Source organism: Pholcus phalangioides, unplaced genomic scaffold (genome assembly GCF_987345545.1).
Source record: "Pholcus phalangioides strain wild (caught in Gottingen) unplaced genomic scaffold, Ppha-v1.0 ptg000039l_1, whole genome shotgun sequence".
Lineage (NCBI taxonomy): Eukaryota > Metazoa > Arthropoda > Arachnida > Araneae > Pholcidae > Pholcus > Pholcus phalangioides.
The window spans coordinates 27822754-27846678 of NW_028301625.1; the positions used below are offsets into that span (position 1 = coordinate 27822754).

General features: G+C 36.7%; 1 protein-coding gene across 3 annotated transcripts in view; it reads left to right on the forward strand.

Moving 5' to 3' along the window:
- LOC149065786 (plasma membrane calcium-transporting ATPase 2-like) overlaps window positions 1-23925 on the forward strand; it is a 185668-nt gene that overhangs the window by 109993 nt on the left and 51750 nt on the right. For all 3 annotated transcript variants that reach the window (XM_089253480.1, XM_089253478.1, XM_089253479.1), the window contains exon 2: window positions 7416-7625. In XM_089253480.1, the coding sequence (XP_089109606.1) occupies window positions 7418-7625 (208 nt within the window). In that variant the 5' untranslated portion in view covers window positions 7416-7417. The remainder of the gene's footprint in view (window positions 1-7415; window positions 7626-23925) is intronic.

A 23925-nucleotide genomic window follows, 5' to 3' on the forward strand; every position in this document is an offset into this window, starting at 1 on the left:
ATTATCTCTGTCAGTTATTTTTCTTATTTTCATTCATCGATTCTGAATTTTCATTTTTTCTCAGACAATTTCCTTCATTAGGACCTAATTTTAATTGGGTTTTGGAATTATTTCTTTCGTCAATTTAAAATTTTCTTCAGCTAGAAATTTTCATTATTTATTTATTTTTATTTTTATTTTTGTTAATTTACACATTTGATTATGTCTATACCGGGTGTTCCGTAAGTGCCAATGCGGCCTTTATTTCATCAACCGTTTTTCGCACGGGTATGATTTCAATTTAGAAAAATGCTCAAAATGGCTTCAAAAATGACTCTGTACCAGTTTTGAGAGTGAAAATACAGTGAGTCGCGAAATAAAAATATCTACATTTTGATACGGTCGTTCCCCCCCCCCCTGTCCTCTAACTTCCAATTAATTAGAAAGTTGTTGCCCTATCTTTTGAGTCCAACAAAAGAGATCCTCTGTTTTTAACTGCAATAGTCACATAAAGACGGCATAAATGAGGGAAAGGAGCGTTATCCGTTAGATTTTGCTGTTATTTCACAAATTTTTCCCATTTTTAAATTAAAACATCTCAGTGAATATTGCAGTTAAAAACGTGGAATTTTTTTTTTGTTGGACTCAGAAAAGACAGGACAGCAATTTCTGATAAAAAGTTAGAGGAAACAGGAGCCATAGAAAAATTTAGATTATTTATTTTGTGACACACTATATTCTCACTCTTAAAACTGGTATGGGGTTATTTTTGGACGCCTTTTGAGCATCTTTTAAATTGGAACCATACCTCTTCGACAGGCGTTTGATGAGATAATCACTGCATTAGCACTTTTGGGACACCCTGTATATTTTGTTTGGATATATTTCAGCATTTCCGTATATTTTGAAATAATGCGTGATATTTGAGATGTTCTGATTCCCTTCTTCCACAGAATAGTCCATATAAAATCGGAGCTAAGGGACCTCGAAATTATTAAGATATCTCAGGCCTCGCTATTATTTTTGCCAGGGCCACCCTTACCAGACGCGGGGCCCGGTGCAAAAATAATAGCCGTGCCAAAGGCACCTTAATAATTTCGGCATCCAAAAATCCATACGTTATTGCAAAATATGCACGAATGCTGAAAATATCGATGCAAAAAAAATATAGGCACAAGAATTCATGAATTGAAAATATGAATAATAATTGACAGAGAAAGAGAGAGAGAGATCATTCCATCACCATGAAAATTCAGAATAAATGAAAGAAACAGGCCTTGTCCCAGAATTGATGAAAATGCGGAATTCCAAAAATGATGAAAATGCGGAATTCCAAAAATGATGAAAATGCGGAATTCCAAAAATGATGAAAATTTAGAATTCCAAAAATGATCAAAATGCGGAATTCCAAAAATGATGAAAATGCGGAATTACAAAAATGATGAAAATGCGGAATTACAAAAATGATCAAAATGCGGAATTCCAAAAATGATCAAAATTTAGAATTCCAAAAATGATGAAAATTCAGTTGTTAATGATGAAAATTCAGAATTTATGAAAGAAATGATTCCAGAATTATTTCTTGAAATTCAGAAAATTCCAAAATTATATTATATTCTAAGGTGAAAATGTAGAACTCTAAGAATTATTGCTTTATAGATGAAAATTTCTTTCTAGATCAGCGTTTTTCAACCTATGGTCCGCGGAACAGAGCTGGTCCGCAAGGATGGCATAGGTGGTCCGCAGGCAGACTTGATAAAATCATTCATCCGTTGTAATTGACAGAGCCGTAACTAGACGCTTGGTCATCCACGGCAAGCATGTATTATGGCGCCCCTTATAATGTTGAAGGAGAGATTAAAGATTGAAATTTGCGCCCCCTCTGGTCCAGCGCCCGGGGCACCAGACCCGCCTGCTCCTCCCTAGTTGCAGCACTGGTAATTGATAGATATTAGTAATATCCAGTATATATTCAAATATACCCTCATACTTTGGATCACCATTCATCATCGAGGATAATGCAGGAAATTGCGATCTTAAGGGGATCATCCCCTTATACGGGATATGACTAAATTTCGCTAAAAATTATAATTTATTGCTTTAAAAGCAATTTTCTAATTACTGCTAAAATTGCAAAAGGGTGTGGAAATAAAGGATTGCTACAAATCGTAGTAAACAAAAATGTGCAGTATTTCACGTAAAAAACATTCAAATGATCTGATGACTATATTTTATTGTGAAAAATACTGTAAAGTGGGATCTTATAAATAATTCAGTCGATTCCCGTTTTAACGAATACTGTTATAGAGAAAAACTCGTTTTAACAAAAATTTTTCTAATCCCCACCTAAGTTTACATAGGAACAATGTAGAAATCTTGAATTCCTTTATAACGAAATTTCGTTTTACAACGAAGTGATTTCTCCGGTCTCTTGGAATTCGTTATTACGGAATTCGACTGTAATAATCATCCGTAAGATAGATGGCTTTTTTCTCAGCCCGAGATATCAAGGAAACAGTTATTTTCCGGATATTATAATTGTTTGCCATAATTATCATATATAATTTATAAAAAAATGAAAATAATGTAGCCTACGTGAGTGTGTGTATTACGACTTTAGTAATTATTACAAATTCCAATAAGTATCGTTGAAAAAACAAGAAAAATAAAAAGAAAAAATCGGAACGAATATTACAAGTATGTCCCGTAATACGGGACAGAGGTAGTCCGTCAAATTGTTTCAGACATTTCACTGGTCCTTAATTTCAGAAAGATTGAGAAAAATTGTTCTAGATGAATACGTAGAATTTATGAATAAAATAATTCCGGAATGTGTGTGTGGATGAAAGAAATAATTATATATATATATTACTGTGAGTGCAGGCCCCTTAAAACGGGCGTCTGACGTGACTGCACCTGTCGGACAACCCAAGGAGTGGCTCTGATTTGGGATCCGCGTCTGATAAGGCATAAGGGAGGTCCTGTGCAGTGGTGCGCAAAGCGTGCAGTGGTGCGTCAATGAACTAGGGGGGGAGCGAGTCGCGAGAGATTCTTCAAACAATGCCTTTATTCAGCTGAGCTAATTACCTTGTATCATACAGTGCAATTTTATCAAATTCTACTTGTATAATAATCAATATTATCGGCACGTCATGCCAGAATCACGAATGTGCAATGTCGTTGCAAAAAAAAAAAAAGGGGGACGTGGGAAATGACGTTTGAATGGTTACTCTAGGGAAGTTGTTTTACATAGAGGAACTAATCAAAATCACCTAATCGCCTAATCAAAACAAGCGTCCTGAAACGGGCTATCGAGACAGCCCGTTTACTGGCAAAAAAATTGGAACGTCCCTGAAAACCGGACATATGGTCAGTCCATGTCGTGGGTCCGAGGCTTTAGGGGTCGCCAAATTAGATAATATATATATATATATATATATATATACAGTCGAATCCCGTTCGAACGGATACCGTAATAGCGAAAATATCGATTTCACGAGCACTTTTCAAATCCCTCAGATAAGTTAACATAGGAACAATGCAAAAACCTGGAATTCCTTTATGACGAAATTTCGTTATAACGAAGCGATTTCTCCGGTCTCTTGGAGTTCGTTATAACGGGATTCGACTGTATATATATTTTCTTTTTGGCCAAAAGGGGCTCGCGCTTCAAAAAGTTTGCGCACCACTGCAGTAGTGCATATCTATTTCATTCTAATCGTGCTGCCATCTATCATTCGTATTGACACCAATTTACCAGATTCGGCTTCAAAAAAAAATAATTTTCTTTTCTTTTTTTTTTAATGTAATTTCCGCAATCTTCGGGTAAAAATTTTCCTGATTTGAAACAATAATTCATAATATATTAACTAAAATTGTACATAATTAACTAAAATTGCACCGAATTTACTTATAAGGAAGATCTCTATTTACACAGTAATTTCATACATCCGTATATTCATTATCATTATGGGGCCACATAAAAGCATCGCGTATCACGATTAATTAATTAAAAAAATTAATTTCCTAAATTCTTGATCATACTTTTGATTATTTTTATGAGCAAGAAAAAAAAATTCATTATCTTTTATCATGACGCGCATAAAAATTTGAAAATAAACATTCCCAGATGCAATTAGTAAGAAAAAAAGTTAATTAGAAGTCGTCCTTTCGGTGTTAACATCTCTGATATTAGTATTTCGATTAAGATCTTTTTCCATGACGTAATTAAGAAAGAATTCCGAGCAATTAAATATCGGAATTGCTTCTTGGTATTCGCTGGAAATGAAAACAGCACGCGAGGATTATTATGGACAAACAAAAAACGTATATTCATCCTGAAATTTCACTACTTACCATATTGTTAGCTATCGCTCGCACGTCCTTACCATCGCGGGGCCCGGTGCGAAAATAATAGCGGGGGGCCCCGTAGCCCCGATTTCTTTTTCTTTTTTTTGTTTAGAGAGAGAGAGAGAGATAAGGGAATCGAAAATATTCAAGAAATGAAAATCATGAAGATTCAGAATAAATGAAAGAATACTTTTTTTAGAATTTGATGAAAATTCAGAATTCCAGAATCAAAAAAAATTCAGAATATAAAAAAAGAAATAGTTTCAGAACTGATGAAAATTCAGAATAAATGAAATAGTTTCAGAATTGATGAAAATACAAAATCAAAGAATTGATGAAAATGCAGAATCAAAGGATTGATGAAAATGCAGAATCAAAGAGGATTGATGAAAATTTTGAATTTATTAAAAAAACAATTCCAGCATGGTGGAAATTCCGAATTTATGAAAGAAATAATTTCAGAATTATTTCTTAGATGAAAATGCAGAATTCCACAATTGTTTCTTTCTAGATGAAAATGTAGATTTACAGAATTGATGAAAATGCAAATTTACAGAATTAGTGAAAATTCAGATTTACAGAATTGATGAAAATTCAGATTTACAGAATTGATGAAAATGCAGGCTTTACAGAATTGATGAAAATGCAGGATTTACAGAATTGATGAAAATGCAGGATTTACAGAATTGATGAAAATGCAGGATTTATAAAGAATTGATGAAAATGCAGGATTTATAAAGAATTGATGAAAATGCAGGATTTATAAAGAATTGATGAAAATGCAGGATTTATAAAGAATTGATGAATATGCAGATTTATACAAAATTAATGAAAGTTCAGAATTTATGAAATAAATTATTGTTATCGTAAATCCGCCCCCCCCCCAAAAAAAACGCAGGGCCCGGTGCGACCGCACCTGTCGCACACCCCTAAGGGAAGGGTGGCTCTGTACCGAGATCAGAGACGTCTTAATAATTTCGGTGCCCTTAGCCCCGTTACATGTTCTGTGGAAAAGGGGAGGGGGGAATCGGCACATCCAAAATGCTGGAACATTTCCATACAAAAAAACAGACACAATTAAATTTGAATTAACAAAAAAAATTCAATGAAAATTTCTTACCGAACAAATTTTAAATTTATGAAAGGAATAACTTCAAAACCAATTAAAATTGAGATCTAATGAAAGAAATTGTCTGAGAACTAATGTAAATTCAGAATTGATGAATAGAAAATAAGAAAAATAATTAACAGATAATAATAGCCAGGTAAATAATAACCAGCACCCATGAAATATTTCTTTCAGAATAAATGAAAGAAATAATCCCAGATGATGAAAATTCAGAATTCCAGAATTAATTGAAAATTCAGAATTCCAGAATTAATTGAAAATTCAGGATAAACAGAAATCAATGAAAACTTCTACAACTGATGAAAATTCTGAACCACTGAAAGAAATAATTCCAGACCTGGTGAATATTCAAAAAAAAGAATAAATAAAAGAAAAATACTTCCAGAATTAATGAAAATTCAGAATTCCAGAATTGATGAAAATTCACATTTTACGAAAAACATTATCGTTACCGTATGTTCGAACCCCCCCCCCACCTCCACCAAAACTCGGGGGCCCTGTGCGACCACAAATATCGCACACCCCCAAGGCCCCTCTGAGCTATGGAACATTATTAAACATTATTGGAACATTATTGTGTGCAGGCCTGCGGCACACTATCTGATCACCTGGGTGACTCGAGGCACATTTCTAGATAACTCAAACAATTTCCAAACAAATGAAATGGCCACACTCTATAAAAGGTTGAGCACCCTTGTGATAAACCAAGGGTGTTCGAACTCCAGAAGAGCGCGGACCGCTTCATTCAATTGAAATCGTGTCGCGGGCCACTTGTTTAAATGATCTGGAGCAATGTCACAGTCCGCAGATTATCTATAAATAGTGATCTATAAATGTGCCACGGGTCACTTAAGTGAGCGCTTTAAATGAGCCGCAATCCGCTTGAGTGACCTGGAACTGTGCCACAGGCCACTCAAGGAATCTGGGACTGTGTCACGGACCGAGAGACACCCATGCCTCATCACACAAAGTGGTTTCAGCATATTGTCCCTTGGGAACTCGGGTGCCTCCAGAGATTTATTGAATATTAAAATTGTCATGGACTAGTCAAGTGATGTGGAAGTGCACCTCGGATCATTTGAGTGATTTGAAACTGCCGGGGCGGGGGGCCACTTGAGTGATCGTGTAAACGTGCTACGGGATACTCAAGTGATCTGGTAATATGTCACGGGCCGATCAAATGATGTGGAACTGCACCGCGTGTCACTTGAGTGATTTGGAAATGTGCCGCGTTTCATTTAAGTGATCTGGGAATGTGCCGCGAGACGCTCTAGTGAACTGTGAACATGCCGCGGGGCATTTATGTGTTCTGGAACTGTATCGCGGGTACTTAAGTTATCTGGGAATATGCCACGGGCAAATCAAGTGATGTGGAACTGCACTACGGGCCAATCAAGCGATGTAGAACTGCACCACGGGTCAGTTATGTGATCTGGAAACAAATTTTTACAAAATTAAGTTTGAGTTCGCGGGCCACATCACATGACTCCGAAGCATAGGTGCTGGAACCTGTGGCTGAGACTGTTTGAACTCCCCACCCCCATCAAATTTTCTGAGGGGGCTGGGCCCCGCCCCCCCCCCACCCCAATAATTCCTGAATATACAATGCAACGCACCATTCCGCCTCCTGTATACGGACTTCTGTCCCGTATATACGGGACGAATGGTGATTTTCAGCCCCCTCAATGTTTTCTTTATGTCGATGCTACTACTAGTACTACTACTAAACCAGACGTACACCTCGTCCATATTCCTCTGCGGAACTTCTAACGAATTGGTACATGTTGGAATGTGTGTGTTATGTCGACGCTGTGCTGCTCCAAGGACCACATTTGGTCCGCGGGTCATGGGTTGAGCATGTATGATATAGATGAAAATGTCAATCTCAACTTTCAAGATTCTTGATTTTTCTATTTTATGATGGTATTAATGGCTTTTGTTTTTTTAATTTGTCCAGCGATGGCGAGTACGTCTGCGAAAGGATCAGTCGCCCCAAGAGGTCCAGAAGGAGCAGGAGATGGTGGTACGGTCGAGGACTTCGGGATGACTGTGGCCGAACTGAGGGACATAATGGAAAGCCGAGGACACGAGGCGACCGAACGGATCGGAGAAGAGTATGGTGGTGTGCACAACATCTGTAGGAAACTCCACACGTCACCGACTGAAGGTAATTGATATACTGTAATTTGATATCACATGATATAATATAGATATATATAATTACATACATACATAAGTAAATACCGATATAATATATATAGATATAATTTGGTCATTCTCACGAAATTCGACAAAAAATTTAAAAAAATTTATCAAAAAAAATGTCAACCAAGAAATCCAAAAAAAAATTCTTGAGGACACTTCTTTACCTGTTAATAAAGGAAATATAGTCAGCAATGTGAAGTTCGTTAAAAAAATTCATTTATATTTAACCATGTTAAGAGATGGGCAAATCCGACGAGGCATTTTGCCTGTTTCAGCACTTAATTTGATATTAAATCTTGGCAATTGCAACATGTTCTATTTATTTTCGTAGCTCATTTTCAACTTGGACGAGCACTGATACTCTGCACAATTTTTTTGCCAAAATTGCATTCTTATTTCTTTTTTTTTATTTGTGTTTATTGCTCCTTTTTTCGTCAATTTTATGGGGACAACAGAATTCTAATTTGTCTCTGTTTTGCTAGGGCACGAGTTTCATTCTCAGTCTTTAGATAAAACATTACTGCAGTTTGATGTTGCAACCAAGAAATTTGGATTTTTTATACTTTTTTCACCCTTAACGTTTGATCAAACCTTCTTTCTGGTTACCTAAGGGCGCGGTAGCCCAGGTCGATAAGATGCTCGCCTAAAGTACCAAAGGATGTTCAGAGGTGTCGCGAGTTCGATACCCGGTTCATCCTTGTCAGAAAGCTTTCCTAACACAAGGGTACAACAAAAAACGGTGACTTGACCGCAGCAAAAATTGCTACCGCAGGGAGTCCCCCATCGAGGGGTTAGTGCACCAACCTTTCGATGAGTATAAAAAACAAGCCTGCCGTTCGGAATCGGCAATAAATTGTAGGTCCCGGTCTAATTAGCCCTCGTGTGCAGAAAATGACCGTGGTGCGACAAAAATGATCAATGATCTGGTTACCTAATGCCAGGATAGACATTTTTACATGTTTTGCACCACTCATCAAAAACTAAGCATGTTGAAAACATGTTCTTTTCAGAAATAATAGATGTCTGTCAACTGAAACACGTGGTAAAGTGAAAATAATTTTCAATTATACAGGGTGTTTCAAAAAGAATCATCCGATTTAAAAAAATCATAACTATTCAGCTTTTAATTCCGTTTTGATCGAATAATGTATAGGTAGAAAGAGGGAAGAGTTTCACGCAGTTGCCGACAGCTAGCGCTAATGCTCTTCCTTCGGCCGCTACTTTAGTGTTTGTCAAGATGGTGACTGCACAACAGAAATCGTTTTGTTTTCTAAGCTTCGCGAAGTGTGAGTCCTTAACAACTGCTCATCGTGCATTTCATCGACAATACCCTGGTGTTGAACTTCCTACCGCTCAGAGCATTAGGCGATGGTATAAACAATTCCGAGCAATATATTTTGTTTTAGGATAGAAAGTTATCCTTTTGGAATTTGAAAAATGGGCTGGGGCAGCCAGGAAGACATTTCCTTAACAAATGAAAATTTGTTTGAGCAAATTTTTAAAATCTACTGATGAAAACATTAAGAATAGAGTAGCAATTTTTCAGAAACTGGGATATTAATAGAAAGTGACGAAAAATAAAATTCTGAGACAAATATATTTAATGTAAACTGCTGGGGACACAATTTTTAGGACACATTTAGGCCAATTTCGTGAGAATCACACAATTATAAGACGCCATGAATATTCACGAAAAAACAACGGATGGAATACAGTGAAATCTCGATATAACGATATTCTGGGGGGGCCAAGAAAAAATATCGTTGTAGAGGGGTAAATTCATAGACTAAAGATATAAATAGACCGCGCACGCTATTCATAAAACTTGTCGAACGTGAAGCAAAGATGAGCAGTATTGTCGGGGGAAGAACAGGTTCTGCGCTATTACATTTGGCTCGTTTTCGCAGAACGTAGTGATTTCGTGTTAATGCTAGGATGTTGCTGTAACGAAATTTGACTCGATCAAACTTTCCTTCATTTGTTCAATGAATTTCATTCATTCTTTTGTAAAATATTTAGGGAATGTGGGATTTGAAAAAAAAATCACTTCTATATAATATAAACAAATATTGAAAAACGAAATTTTTTATTTTCCAAAAGGGATAATTCCTAATAATTTGACTTTTGAGTTTTTAAATCTTATTATATAACCTACCTCTTATGTATACAGCCTATTTCATTTATATTTTTAAATATTCTCTTCATTCCCTTTGCCACTTTTAATTTCGAAAATCTATTTTAACTAGGGGTTATTAAAACATAAAAATGATCTTCCAAGAACATTAAAATTACTCTAATCATACATTTATTTTAAGTATATAATTATAATGCATCATATTATGTTATGTAATGTAACACATTCATACTCGTACCATATTCAGTCATGAAATATTTAAATAATAAGTAAAAGTTTCATTTCCAACATTCTTGAAAAACCTTTATAACCTTATCACACAAAAATGTAAACACTTACATAATATTTCAGGAATAAAATGAATTTTTCAAGAAAATTGCAATACCTCATCGTCAGTACTTTTCTAAATTATAAGAAATGAAATTTCGTGTAGCGTATATATGTAATAATTTAGAGTACGTAAATGTATGTTACATGTCACATATGTGTAACCTCTTCGCTCCAGAAGTATACACATGTGAATCTTCATTTTTTTTAGGCATTAAGTAGTTTTTAGAATGATTCTTTCCTCAAGTTAACATCTGAGGTACACACGGTGACTTCAGATCTTAACTCAGACGGTCCTAATAAAGATATTGACTGAATATTAATTAATCAATTAATAAATTGATTTTTCTTGTTTGAGGGCAATTTCACTCATACAACGCAAACACAAATTAATCAATAAAAAAATTTCTTTTCTGTAATAGTTTTATCTCAAGCGTGAAGAGAGGTAAAAATACTATTTTTAGAGGTGGTTATACATTTTTATGCAAAACTGCCATTGTCTAGAGGGTGAGTTTTCATTGCATTCTATTTGAATAAAATATTTGTCATAAATTCCTCATTCTGAAAAGCATATTTTCTTCAAGTTGAGCGAAACTCGAATAAACTCACTAGCTCGCCAAATCTCGCCAAACCTTGCGGAGACGTACATTTCAGTTAAAAGTTAATAAAACTCATTACTTCAATCATCTATTACCAAAAATTATATTAAAACATTTAATAATGGCCCATGACATTTGAATTTTACCAAAACTTGGAACTTTAATTGAATTAAATCCAAAATGGAATCGTTAAAAACTGAGACTACGTCAGAAATCCATTGCATCGTCAATTTAATATTCCAATTTTTAATTTATAAGAAGAGGAATAAGCAAAAAAGTATTCCCTTGTGAAAGGATACTGGTCTCCCTTTCCTAAACCGTTCAGAACATCCGAAAGCTGCGCAAGTGTTGACCATTCTAATCAAAAATAAGACAGCGCGTGTAGGTCGTAATACGAATAGCCATAAGGAAAGCATTACCACCGAGATTCTCTGACCAGCCTTTTGACCGGAGTCACGTGACTCCGGATCTTTGCTTCACATTGTAACCCCTCGCGCGCGCTCTATATTATTCTTACTCTGTGGGTAAATTCATGGAAAAAGGAAGAAAAAACCACAACTTTCAAACAGAAACAGGAAAGGAAGAGAGAGAGAGAGAGACGACTTTTTTTCAGCCCAAGACACAGATATCAAAGACAGATATTTTCTGGATGTCATGCCGAAGTGAAATCGGAAAGAAAAGTCATCTGGTCTCCACCCCCGGACAATGTCTCAACTTCAGCGCCTCACACCACAGTGCGTGAAATAAGGAAGGCGGACCGTGTATCCAATGGTGTAGATCATAGTTTGACAAACTTTTTGTTCCATCGCTCCCTTCTTCAGAAATTTTTTCTCTCATCGCTTCCACACTGGACCCTATGTTATACCCGTAGCTTCTATTGTCCCCTGGACCATTCCATCGTTATGTAGAACTTTTGCAGCCAACAACTTGGTATACAGGGTGATTCAAAACTCAACGTGCAAACTTTTACGGGCGGTAGAAAACACAAAAACAAAACAGAATCACATAAGAATGTATGACCGGAAACCCCAACCCGATCAGTTGGAGGATAAATGAAGATGCAGAAATGACTAGCCAATAATGGGTAGAAAAACTCTTTATTTAGCGATACCTTACACGAGGATAGCACGTGTGCACGTTAAGTTTCCCAACAAGTGCTCAAAGTTGTTACCATCTACAGTTATGCACACTTCACAATGGCGAAGTATTGATTGCCGAACCCTTTCAAAAATACCCGGCATTTCGCAGACGTTTGAAGCTGGGACGGAGATTCTTGCGACGAGGTCGGTGTCAGAGTCAATGGGCGTCTCGTAGACTATTGGCTTTCAGGGTCCCCCACAACATGAAAAGTATCGCTAAATAAAGAGTTTTTCCACCTATTAATTGGCTTGTCATTTCGGCATCTTCGTTTATCCTCCAGCTGATCGGGGGGTTGACGTTTCCGGTCATACATTCCTATGTGATTCTGTTCTGCTTTGTGTTTTCTACCTCCCCTAAAAGTTTGTACGTTGAGTTTTGAATCACCCTGTATAAAGAATTTCTTTGTGGCGGAAATTGCATATTCCAACAAGATTATGCGTCAATTCATGTGCCAGCCTGGCAGTGACTGAGCAAGAAAACATCAATGTCCTTTCATGGCTGGCTCATTGTCATGACATCAACCCTATGGAAAACTTGTGGGGCATCCTTTGCATATTAGAAAAAAAGCAGGTGGGAAACAACTTTCTTCCATAGAGCTTCTAAAAGCCGCCATATCACAGGCTTAGAGTGATGTCTCTTGTGATACTCTGACTGATTTGGTTGAATTAATGCTAAATATCATATTTTTGCTTTGATTAGCAACAGAAGTGGTTGCAGAAAATAATTAGTTTTTGTTTCAATAAATTTATATGTAATTTTTTTATTTTACTTTTCGTCAAAAATCTGTAGGTGTCTTATAGTTTCGTCTATACTATATTTTTTTTTATTTCCCCATATAAAATAATGTGAAAATATTTTTTTAAATTCCCAATATTTGATATAAAGTTATTTGCACCATCATAAATCAGCTTGGAATTTTTGATATTTTTTATTTCATTCCTCTTCTTGTGCTCTCACTAAAATTTAAGAGTGTCTAATAATTATGTCTTGCTCTAGTTCATGACATCGATCACTATACGAGGATTGTTTGACACGTAAGGTAAAAAACGGTGTGTTTACCTTTTTTTGGAAAACTTTCTTTTATTTTTCAACATAGTCTTCTTCAAGACCTTTTTCAATAATGTTCATATTTCTGTATCCTGTCAAAAAATTAAATTTTCTTCAAAAAAGTCATTTACAACTGCAAAGGCTTCTTTATTTGATGAATGATTTTTCCTACCAAGCAAAACTTTCAATATTGAGAGCAGGAAAAAGTCACATTTGGTTGATGAGAGATTTGTGTAGAGCCTAATTCATGCAATTTGGCCATTACAATGGTGTAACTGTGAGATGAGGCATTGGTTTGCTGAGATAGGGTTTTTCTTGCGTCAATTTTGGGTGTTTCATCTGCAGCTGTTCTGTCAAATTTCCCAGAAGTATGGCATATGTTCTCCAATTATTGTATGATCGTTCTGGAAGTAGTCTATATGGATTATGTCTTGAGAATCTCAAAAAAATGTGGCCATCACTTTTCCAGCAGACAAAACAACCTTTGTCCTTGTTTGGTGCCGTTTCACTACACTTTACCACTGCTTTGGCTGCTTTTTGACTCTGGTGTAGAGCAGGACCACGTGTCCCCCGCAAGGGTGGGGCTAACAGAGCTCCAGCCCTGGGGCCCGGAACGAATGTTATAATTTTTGTTTTTTCACACGATAAATTAACTATAGAGGAGCCCGTGAAAAATCTGGCATGGGTGTCAGCCTAGGAGACCTGCTCCAGGATGTGGGGGCCATTCAGGGCCATATAACAAGGGCTATCTGATGTGGCGCTGGAGTCGGTACCAGCTGACGTGCAAAACAGAGTGCACCCGCTTTGCTACCTTCTTAATTACTGTAGTTTGCACAATCGCTATACTCAGGGCCGAACTAGATATTTGGTCAGCCGGGCAACCATATATTTTGGCGCCCCCTTATAATGTTGAAGGAGAGGTTGAAGTGTAAAATTTTGCGCCCCCTCTGGTTTGGCTCGTGGGGCACCAGACCCGCCTGCCCCCATTGCGGCCCTGACTATACTGCCCATTTTATTGAATTCTTTCCAAAATTATCTTTTCGATTATTTTCATTAGTATCTGTTTATTTATTGGCTTGCTTTGTTCAGCCATTTAAAATTTAAAATAAGAAGTTTTGCATTTGCTTATGAGATAACTTGTACTAAGAATATCTTTCTCGGATGCATTTGAGTTGAATCACGTACGTCAACTTTTATTGGATTGATTGAAAGCCAACTCGAGACAGATAATTTCAATAATCTTCTGAACTTTCTAATAATTTTTAATTACCTTTTTTGTTTTCATTCGAATTAGGTGGAGCTTTTATAGAAACCTCGGAGTGACTTCGTTATTACCAATACAACTGCAACATAAAAAAAATGGGAAGCAAATATTAAGAAAATTCCTGATATAAAATGTTTGAAGTTATTAATTATTATTATTATTTTGATTGCTAATATCCAAAAAGACAAACATTAATTACTTACTATCTATTTTTCTTGGATTTTATCCATTTTTTTGCTTTTTTCATCTCTTTCCGAATGCATTTTTATCCTTATTCAAACTTTTAATTCTGAACGCAAGAACTCATATCTGTTTATGACTGATTTACACGAGAGAGGGAGAGAATCACAAAAAAATATTATAAAAATATCACCCACATACCACTTACAGTAAAACAAAACCATAAACCCTCTTAAAACAGTAAAATAAACAACTAAAATTTAAAATAATTATCTTCAATACAGTACGTTTTTTAAGGTGATGCCGTCTGCGAGAAAAAAAGTGGCGGGGCCGTGACGTCACACAGCAGCTCGAGACCACGCCTACTGAGCCAAGGCGACAAGCGCACCATCAAAGAGATGAAATAGCCCTTACAAGACTATTAAGCCTGTACAGTGCCGAATCCATATTTCACCCCGGTCAAAAAATTAACACAGAAAGTCTTCAGGATTATAAGCCAATATCGACAAATTTTCTTTTGAAATGTCTTTTGCATTCGCTTTTGTTCAATTGTCAGCAATCACGGCACCCGCCTTGCACAAAACTTTTTCATTTCCAATTTCTCATATTGTGGAAATGTTCTATTGAAATACCCACAGCATCAGCTATCTCAAGCACTTTCAATCTACGATCTTCCACGACGATACCATGGAATTTTTCAATTATTTCCAGGGTGGTGGCCTAAATAAAATGCTCAGGACGCTTTTCTTCTTCGCTGGAAGTGCAGCCCGTTTAAATTCTTTGATCCAAAAATAAATGGCCTTTGATGATGGTGCAGAGTCCTCGTGAACTTGTTCCAATTCAGCTTTGATCTGGGCAGCTTGCAACTATCTATATGTATAAAATAACATGTCCTGACTGACTTTATGATTCATCATCGCCAAGCCGAAACCACTGAAATTATGAATATGAAATTTTCTCAGTAGTTTTATTTCATGAAGTAAAGACCCACTAAGAAAGGGTTTTTCGAAATTCGACCCCTCAGAAGGTAAGGTGGGGGGGGGGGGGTTCAAAGGTTATACGGAGAAATCATGCCGAGCCGAAACCGCTGGAGCAATATTTATGAAATTTGGTCAGTAGTTTTATTTCACGACGTAAAGGCTCATCAAGAGGGGATTTTTCGAAATTTGCCCCTAAAGTGGTCATGAAGGGCTCAAAGGTTATATGGGACAATAATTGCTGAGCCGAAATCGCCGAAACTTTAAATATGAAATTTGGCTGCTATTGTTTTATTCTGTAATGTTAAAACTCACTAACGAGGGATTTTTCTAAATAGTAAGTAAGTACACGTAAGATCTCTCGTACAAGGAAGAATGCAGGACGTCACCCTAAAGAGGGCACGAACGCATTCCGCAGAAAATTTAATTCTTCAAACGGATTTGATACCAACTTAATGTCATTGAATTACTTTTATTCAAATGATTTTTATAAAATCAAAAGAGAAATATATTTGAAAGCACGTTTGAAAAAAAATAATAATAATGTGTCCCGTAAGATACGGGGCGTGTGGTCACCCCAATACTAGTTTTGGCTCGTGAGGGTCAAGTGCCAAAAGAGAGAACCTTGTCAGTTAGAATGTGAAAAGGGAAAAATGGGGTGGTTTTAGTTATTGTGGATTGTTATGCAGTAAAAATCCGTTATAACGAGTATCTCGCTATAACGATCAGTGATTGTCAAATAGCTAATGTTGATGATACAAAAACTAATCGAATGTAGCGACCTAAAAATTATGAAGCTTCCGCCAGTGGCGTCGGAGCCGGGGGTGCTGTAGGTGCTTGAGCACCACGGTAATTTATAGCATAGGTCTGAGCACCCACTGAATCGATTCAGAAATCAAATTTTCCCACATAAAGATCAAGACGAGAGCACGCACAAGTTCCAAACACTTCTGACATCCCTTGCTCTCGCTATAACATCCAAAAAATTCTCTAAAACTGTCAGTATATTTCCCCTCGGCGAATTGAACCAAAAGCGTGGACTATTGTCATTCATCATCGCACACATGCTCCTTCTACACATTGCTTGAAGAATTTCCAAGAAAAGATGGACTCCGAAAAGTTACATTTTTTACTACACTCTTTACATTCTTAGGTTTCCCAGTATACATATGGGGTATGTCAGGGGCTCTCGAACTGTGGGCCACGGTGTCCTGGCGCGCCTCTAACCTTTTTCGGTAGTGCCGCGGAGCGGTGATCTCTGACAAAGCTTTTACGAAAAACAGCTCTAGAGAGCCGACGGAGCTCGCACATAAGCATTGAATAGGGGGAAAATGGCGCCGCGGGTGGAAAAAGTTTGAGAAACGCTGCAGTATGTGATGAATAGAGCCCAAAAGTTCAGGCACTAAAAATGGTCGAAATAGGCAGGAAAAAAGGTACTAAAAATGCCTAAAATAGGCACTAAAAAAGGCATTTATAATTTATAGAAGGAAGAAAATGTAACTAAAAAATATGCTAATAAAGGTTCTAAAACGAGCTGAAAAATTGGTTGCACTTAATCCGTCTACTGTTATAATTATAGTTTATAATGGCTGCATTATTATTCAAGTTAAATTGAGATTTAAAGTCTAAAATAAAATGTTAGTGGACCCTCAGGATTAGGTCAATTCCAGGGCCACCATTAGCAGTCGCGGAGCCCATAGAGAAAATGATCTATGGAACTCCTTCGAGTTGCGAATAATTCTCGTTCATTTGTTGTATTATTTGGAATAATCTCATTATCATTTCTATAGTTGAAACATATAGCTACTTTGTTCTTTTGGTGTAAAAAAATTTAGCTTTTTTTTATATTACCACACATGCGGGACTCCTTCAAGCAAAGGGCCCGTGTTTCCGCATCTGTCTTACACCCCTAAGGGTGACTCTGGCCAATTTAATCGAATACTAAATAATTATGTAAAATAAATAGGAGGCTATGGTTGTTTACAGTGCATTTATGATGTAAATAAAATAAAATAAATGGGGCCCCAGAGCCTGTCTGCTCATACCCCGCTTTCTGTGAACCATGACGTCAACTGAAAAAAATCAGTCATATAAATCAAAATCATCAACAGGTCAATCTTTTTTCACAGATCCTCCAGCCTTCGTAGGGGACGGACGCACAAAATTTTGCTCGTGCACTAAATGTTCAATCAACCCGAACTTAATAGCACGGTCCGTACTCAGTCGGACCCTAGCAAATAAAGTTAGCTCATATTCTCTTTCAGTATGGAGACTCTGCCGCCAAAGAAACTACCAGTGTGCTGGTTTCACCAAAAATGCAATGGTCGACAGAACTGGAACTGGCTTGCCGAACATTTCGCCGATCCGGATTACGAGGCGGACGAGCTCGCTGAGGTGGTAGCGGAATACGTAGGACCATACAAAGACGCCTACGAGATGTACTCTTCAGTTCACCCAAGAAGAGAAAAAAATGAAATAACCTTCATTTCCTGTCCACAAGACTCCATCTTTTTCAAACTCGCCCAGGAGACCAGTTAATACAATATAGCCACGCCGGAGGGAAGAAAAAAAACAGAATCTAAACTTTGTCAAAACTGGCAAGACAGAGTCCACCGACGTATGCCATTTCGTGGTAGACCAGGACAAAGCCGAAACATTTAGTTCACTCATCAACGAAAGACATCAAAAGAAAATGAAAGGGAAACTGGACAAGTATGGTTTCATCCCCCCACTGGCTGATGATCTCTTGGGACAATCATCGGCCAGCTATACCTATACAATACAGTTTAATGCCTGAGCGAAGTATGTTATGTGAATCATGTGTAGAAGCAAATTTCTAATTTTTCTCTGCTTTTCTAGTATGGGCTACGTTGATCTGAAACAAAATCATTCACGACTACCACCATCCGGTCAAAGAAAAGTTGGCAACACCAAATTTCCTATCTCTCAGATCACTTATTCGCGTTTAAATGCGCCTGAAAGTTTAGGGGGTTGCTTTCTGATGATAATCCGTACTGAGATTTGAAAATTTTAAAAAAGAGCAATTTTTCTTTTTTGTTCTCAATGCTAGTAATATCTAAGGTTAGCAAATTATGGCTTCTGAAATTCACTGATAAACTTAAAACTATGTAAAAATAGGCATTTATGGCCGAAAAAGTTCAAAAAAGGCATTTTTGCAAAAAATAAAATTTGAAAATAGGCAAAAAAAAACATTTATGGCATTTTGCCTGAACTTCCGGGCTCTAGTGATGAATCTGTTCGGCTTGTACTTCTCCCAGTGATTAAGAGACCACGGTCACTGCCAGGACTTGGCCGAGCTTGCAGTTTGCAAATAATTTATAACTATTGGGTTTATATAACCTGAAGATCGCTTATAACGAGAAGTCCGTTATAACGGCAGTTTTCTCCGTGAATGTGAACTTTCTTTATAACGGATTTTTACTGTATTTCTTCCGGGCATTCGAAAAAAAACACCCACGTATATATTGATGTTATGTTTAAAATATCTTTAAATCGAAATATAATATTGAAAGAGAGAGAGTGTGAAGAATACACCACGATTACCGTAATAAACGATTGCCAAATTGAACTGCTGAACCTAAATGAAAATTTTCAGCGTTAAATGATCATCAGACTCAATGCACAAATCCTTTATTTGTCAGCATTATTTGGAGCATTATTTGTGGTATAGATGCATATATAGATAATATAAAACAAATTTGATCAACAAAAATGACAGATTGCTCTATCATAATAAAATGCAAAATAATTTTGACTAACGGTGCTATATCGTCAAGCATCGATAAAGAAACGGGTTTCTACTTCACAGGCGAATTATTCTTAGTGTGACCACTATTTCCCGGGACAGTCCCAGTTTTTTTTTGGTGGTCCAGACTTTTTTGCAAAATTGTCCCGGTTTTTCCCGGGTCCTTTTTTCTGTATTCTTTATTGATATATATTTATTTATTCTTTATTTCGAATTTTTATTCTTTATTGAAATCAAAAATTATTTTCAACTCAAACTATATTATGAGAATTATAACAACTATAAATAAGTTGTTTTTCATGGTCTATTCCGTTGAATTCATTTTAATCTACTGCAATTTCCAGTGTGTTTCATTTCATTTTAGCAATATTTGATAACTCTGCTTACTTTTTGCGTCTTTTTTGGCGATAATTAGCAATGTCCGCATTTTCTCGTATTTGAATTACAATTTCTCGTATTTTTTTTCAAGGATATATGGTCAGCCTAATTATTCTGGTTTCGGTGATAAGTGATACTGACACAATTTTACGGATCATTCCACTTCTAAATGGAAATTGGTTTAAAAGTAGTTTAGAGAGAAAGTGAGAGACATACTTGAAAGACTTCAACGAAAAACAATCACCGACAACAAACTTTGATGTAACTAGTCGCCTTAACTCTCTTCGTACACGTATGAAGGGTGATTCAAAACGATAATCGTTTTTTTCAGTTTTAACTAAATATCACATAAGTGATTAATCGAACATGTAGTGGTATCCGATGTAAAACCTGTTTAAAGATATGAATACAAATTTTTCAACCCAACAAGAGTCAAAATTTGACTAGGTATTTTTCTTAAATTCATAAAAATGATTCACTTAAACTCAAAAAAACATACAAAAAAATAGATTCTTTATACCCGATATCGTGTCTAGTCACTGGTAGCATTATTTCACAAGCGCTTTTGCTTCTTTCTATCCATCTCTCTCGATAAATAAAGGCCACATTTCAACTCAAGAGCTGTTGAAAATAGAATGGGTAGTTTTTTCTTAAAAAAATAATAATATATCTAACAAAAGAGAAAAAAAATAGAGCAGAAGCATGTCAGTATTGAAAGCTCCGCAATAACACACGAATCAAGATCCACGGAAATAAATGGAGCTTGGGGGAAATGTAACTCATCCTAAGCACGTGCATTTGAGGATAATTTTCGACCAAAGAATCAATACGAGCCGCCAGCATCAGTAAAGTATTACAGGAGAAAGAGCATCATCCTCTGTTCCCTCGAAAATGATAGCGCTCTTCATCCATCATCGCATTTTACCGATACAGAAGCTCTGTGTGAATGTACTTTTGGCAGTACAAGGAACAAAAAAAAATTCAGAAAGATTTTAGTTCTTATTTTTTTTAGTTTACTTGAAACACGAAACGTTGTAGATGTACGTATTTCAAAATCAAAAAACAAATTGCGTCTATGATATTTCTTAGGGCAGAGATTCTCAACATTTTTGACTGGCGCGCGGAGCCCTTTATAGTAAAAAAATTCTATGGCGGAGCCCCGTAGGCCAATTTTTTAATTATTCCTCTAAGTTATTGATTTATTTTTTACACTATTGAAAAATATTTATAATAATTTTTTTAAATTTTGCTGGTTTTTTTATTTTCCTCGAGCGGCCGCAGAGCCAGCCCCTTGAGAATACACAAGGAGCCCCAGTTGAGAACCGCTGTCTCTTAGGGTATTAAAATACTATTCAACATAGTGCTTGTGCAAAAAAAAATAGTTTATGTTACTTTACGAACGTATATCCGGAACCTATTACATGGAGTCCGGTAAATGACCACACAACTTTGAAGGTGAATAATGGAAAAACGGTTAGCGATGGCATGGACAGCTGGCTGGAATGGAAATGAACATTACGTCTGCAACGCAGGTGTTACCATTCAGGTCCAGACATTGTTTAGTGTCACAGATATTTGTGACTTTTATTTTCCCCCACTATACCCTATGGTTGCAACAAATGGTGAAAATACTGTGATTTGGTTCCTTCAGACTGCAGCGCGCATCTATCGACAAAATTTGTAACTAATTTTAAACTTCAGTCCTATTCACAAGATTTATTTATTGATTTCCCAATAAAAATGCAGCACACAGTGCATTTCTATATATATCGCTAACAGTTTCTTTGTTTTTCTCCTTCAAAATCGTGCAGTCATTTTTCAGATACCCTGTATATCAATCAGGAAGCATTGTTAATGAACAAAAACAAAAAAGCGCAATCACAGTTTGTGTTTGTTTTTGGAAAGGAGGATGAGGTATTGTTATTGAATTAAAATCGCGTCTGTTGAATCACTGTACAGGGGACCATAATTAAACTGGCACTACTCAAAGTCATCGGTAGCTCGAACTAGAATGGCACAAAATTTCATATGGGGACTAATGAAGACGGAGGAAGAAGGATTCTGCTAAAAAATCGACGTTAGGAACGTAGGGGAAAGTGACCTATAATGAGATACTTGCCTAATATGAGACACCCCTTTATCTCTTTTGTACGGTGATGACGTCTGTTGTTAGTGGCATGCACTATTAGCTCGACGGTAGATAGAGCTGCCAATAACATAACCTTACTCATTTACATGCAGCTCCAGCTTCAGGAGCCTATTTAACTGAGCAGCCTGCTCAAGAGTTTTAGAAGTTATTTTTCGACGGGTTGTACAACGCACAATGTAAAACATTTTTAAACATTTAGTTATTAGTACATACTCAGCATTACGTGTAGTTTCATATGCATGTATCGATTTCTCAATTCTTTTGCTTATTTCTTGGTTTATTCGATGATATTTCTTAAACATTGGTTGTGCCTCATATGAGATTCAATGAAGTCCCTAATATGGGATATCTCATTGAGACTTCATTTTGTAGACAACGCCTAAAGTATCACTTCTTCTCATTTATTTTGAGTGATCTTGAAGCAAATTAACATTTTTAAGATGGCTCCTGTGTGTGAAGCGAAAGAAATTGTCCCGAGAAGCGATAGCGGAAGCAGTTAATGCTGTTAAGGAGAAGAGGATGGGTTACCTATTACTACTACACCACACATGCACCTCATCTATATTCCTCTGCGGATCCTCTAACGAATTGGTACATGCGGGAATGTGCATGTATGTGTAGTGAAACCTGACGTGAAGTTTGTTTCTGTGTAATGCTCGTTATGTCTAGTGCTGTCATCTGCCACCAGTTTTTCTAACTATGAGTGAAGTGTAATGATTGAATAATTTATCGTTGTAGGCTTGTTGCTCTCTGTGGCGAGACTTTTAATGCGGAGATCGGCTCGCATTTGCGCCTCGAAGTTGGGAACCACAGGAAGCCAATGGGTTACCTCAAGGCTGCAAAATAATTTTGCGTGCCATAAGGCACAATTGAACGGTATGTCAAAGATGCAAGATCGGTCTAGGAACTCGTAGGAGTCAGCTTGGGGAAGAAAGACGGCCTTGACAGCAGAGTTGAAGGAACAATTATCGCAATATTGCGTTATTATGTCTGAACACTTTTTTGGTTTATGTTGTGCAGACATAAACATATGGCCTTCCAACTAGTTGTGAGGAACTAGGCCTATCCCCTCAAGGCCTAGTTCATCGTCTTCTTGACGGTCGGGTTCTGCAATATTGTTGACCAACTCACCATACAAGAAACAGCTTGAAGAGAAATAGTGAGTCAAGCAACAAAAGGAACAAAGAAAGTACAAAGAAAAGTGAGGCTGACTAGAGAAAAAAAACAAAAGAAAGCCAAGAAAGAGTCGGTTAAAACTAAGAAGAAAATGCAAGATTCGAATGAAGACGAAACGTGCGATGGCGAAGAACCACCTCTACTGGACCAGATGATTCAGATTTTAATTACGATGAGTCGAATCCAGAATGCATGTTCTGTTCAACCCGATTTTCAGAGGACACCCATGGAGAGAGGTGGGCAAGATGTATGCTATGCTCTTGATGGTCTAACGAGGATTGTGGAGAAATTAAGGAGACAGTATTTTTCTGCAATGTTTGTTATTCGAAAAAAAAATTTTAATTTGTTATACTATCTTTTCAATTTTGACGATCAATTAAATACAATACATACATTTTTTCATGCAAAAGTTTCTTTCTCAGTGTGACTGCACAATATGAGATAGTGTCTCATATTAGGAACCCTTGATGTCTCATATTGGGCAACCTGTTCCAAAAACACCCGATTCGAACATTTTAATAAAATCATTTTTTGAGTATACTTGCAATATTTTTTTCTGAAAATGCTATCAATATTTCGAATCAGGCATATTTATAGTGTAAAAAATCTATTTTAGGATTACTAAATTGTTCATCAGGGAATCAGCAAAGCTATTTTAGAAAAAGTATCTCATTATAGGGCACTTTCCCCTACGTAGCAGAAAATTTGCATATAAAACTAAGAGTCTCGAAATCGAATTCTGTGCTACTTAGGTTACGACTGAGCCGAATTCGGACTAAAAAAGGAAGAGAAAACTTCAGACATTCTGACAATCAATTCTGTTCAATAATACGCGTTACCTCAGATGTAGCCCTTGACACACACAGCTATATCGATACGGCAATTTTTAAAGCATCACTTCACAGGCGAAAGAGTCATCAGTCGTTTCTTCTCTATTGAATGACCTCTACGCTGCCTGGATGCACCTCATGCAACTTTTGACTTTGGGGATATCTAAAGTCCAAGGTCTATATTGGTGATATCCTGAACTTCGCAATCTTGAAAAATAATTCAACCCGGGCTGTGACAAACATTCTTTTTATTATTGTTGAAGGTACAATCGACTGTGGAAAGTGTTGGGCACTG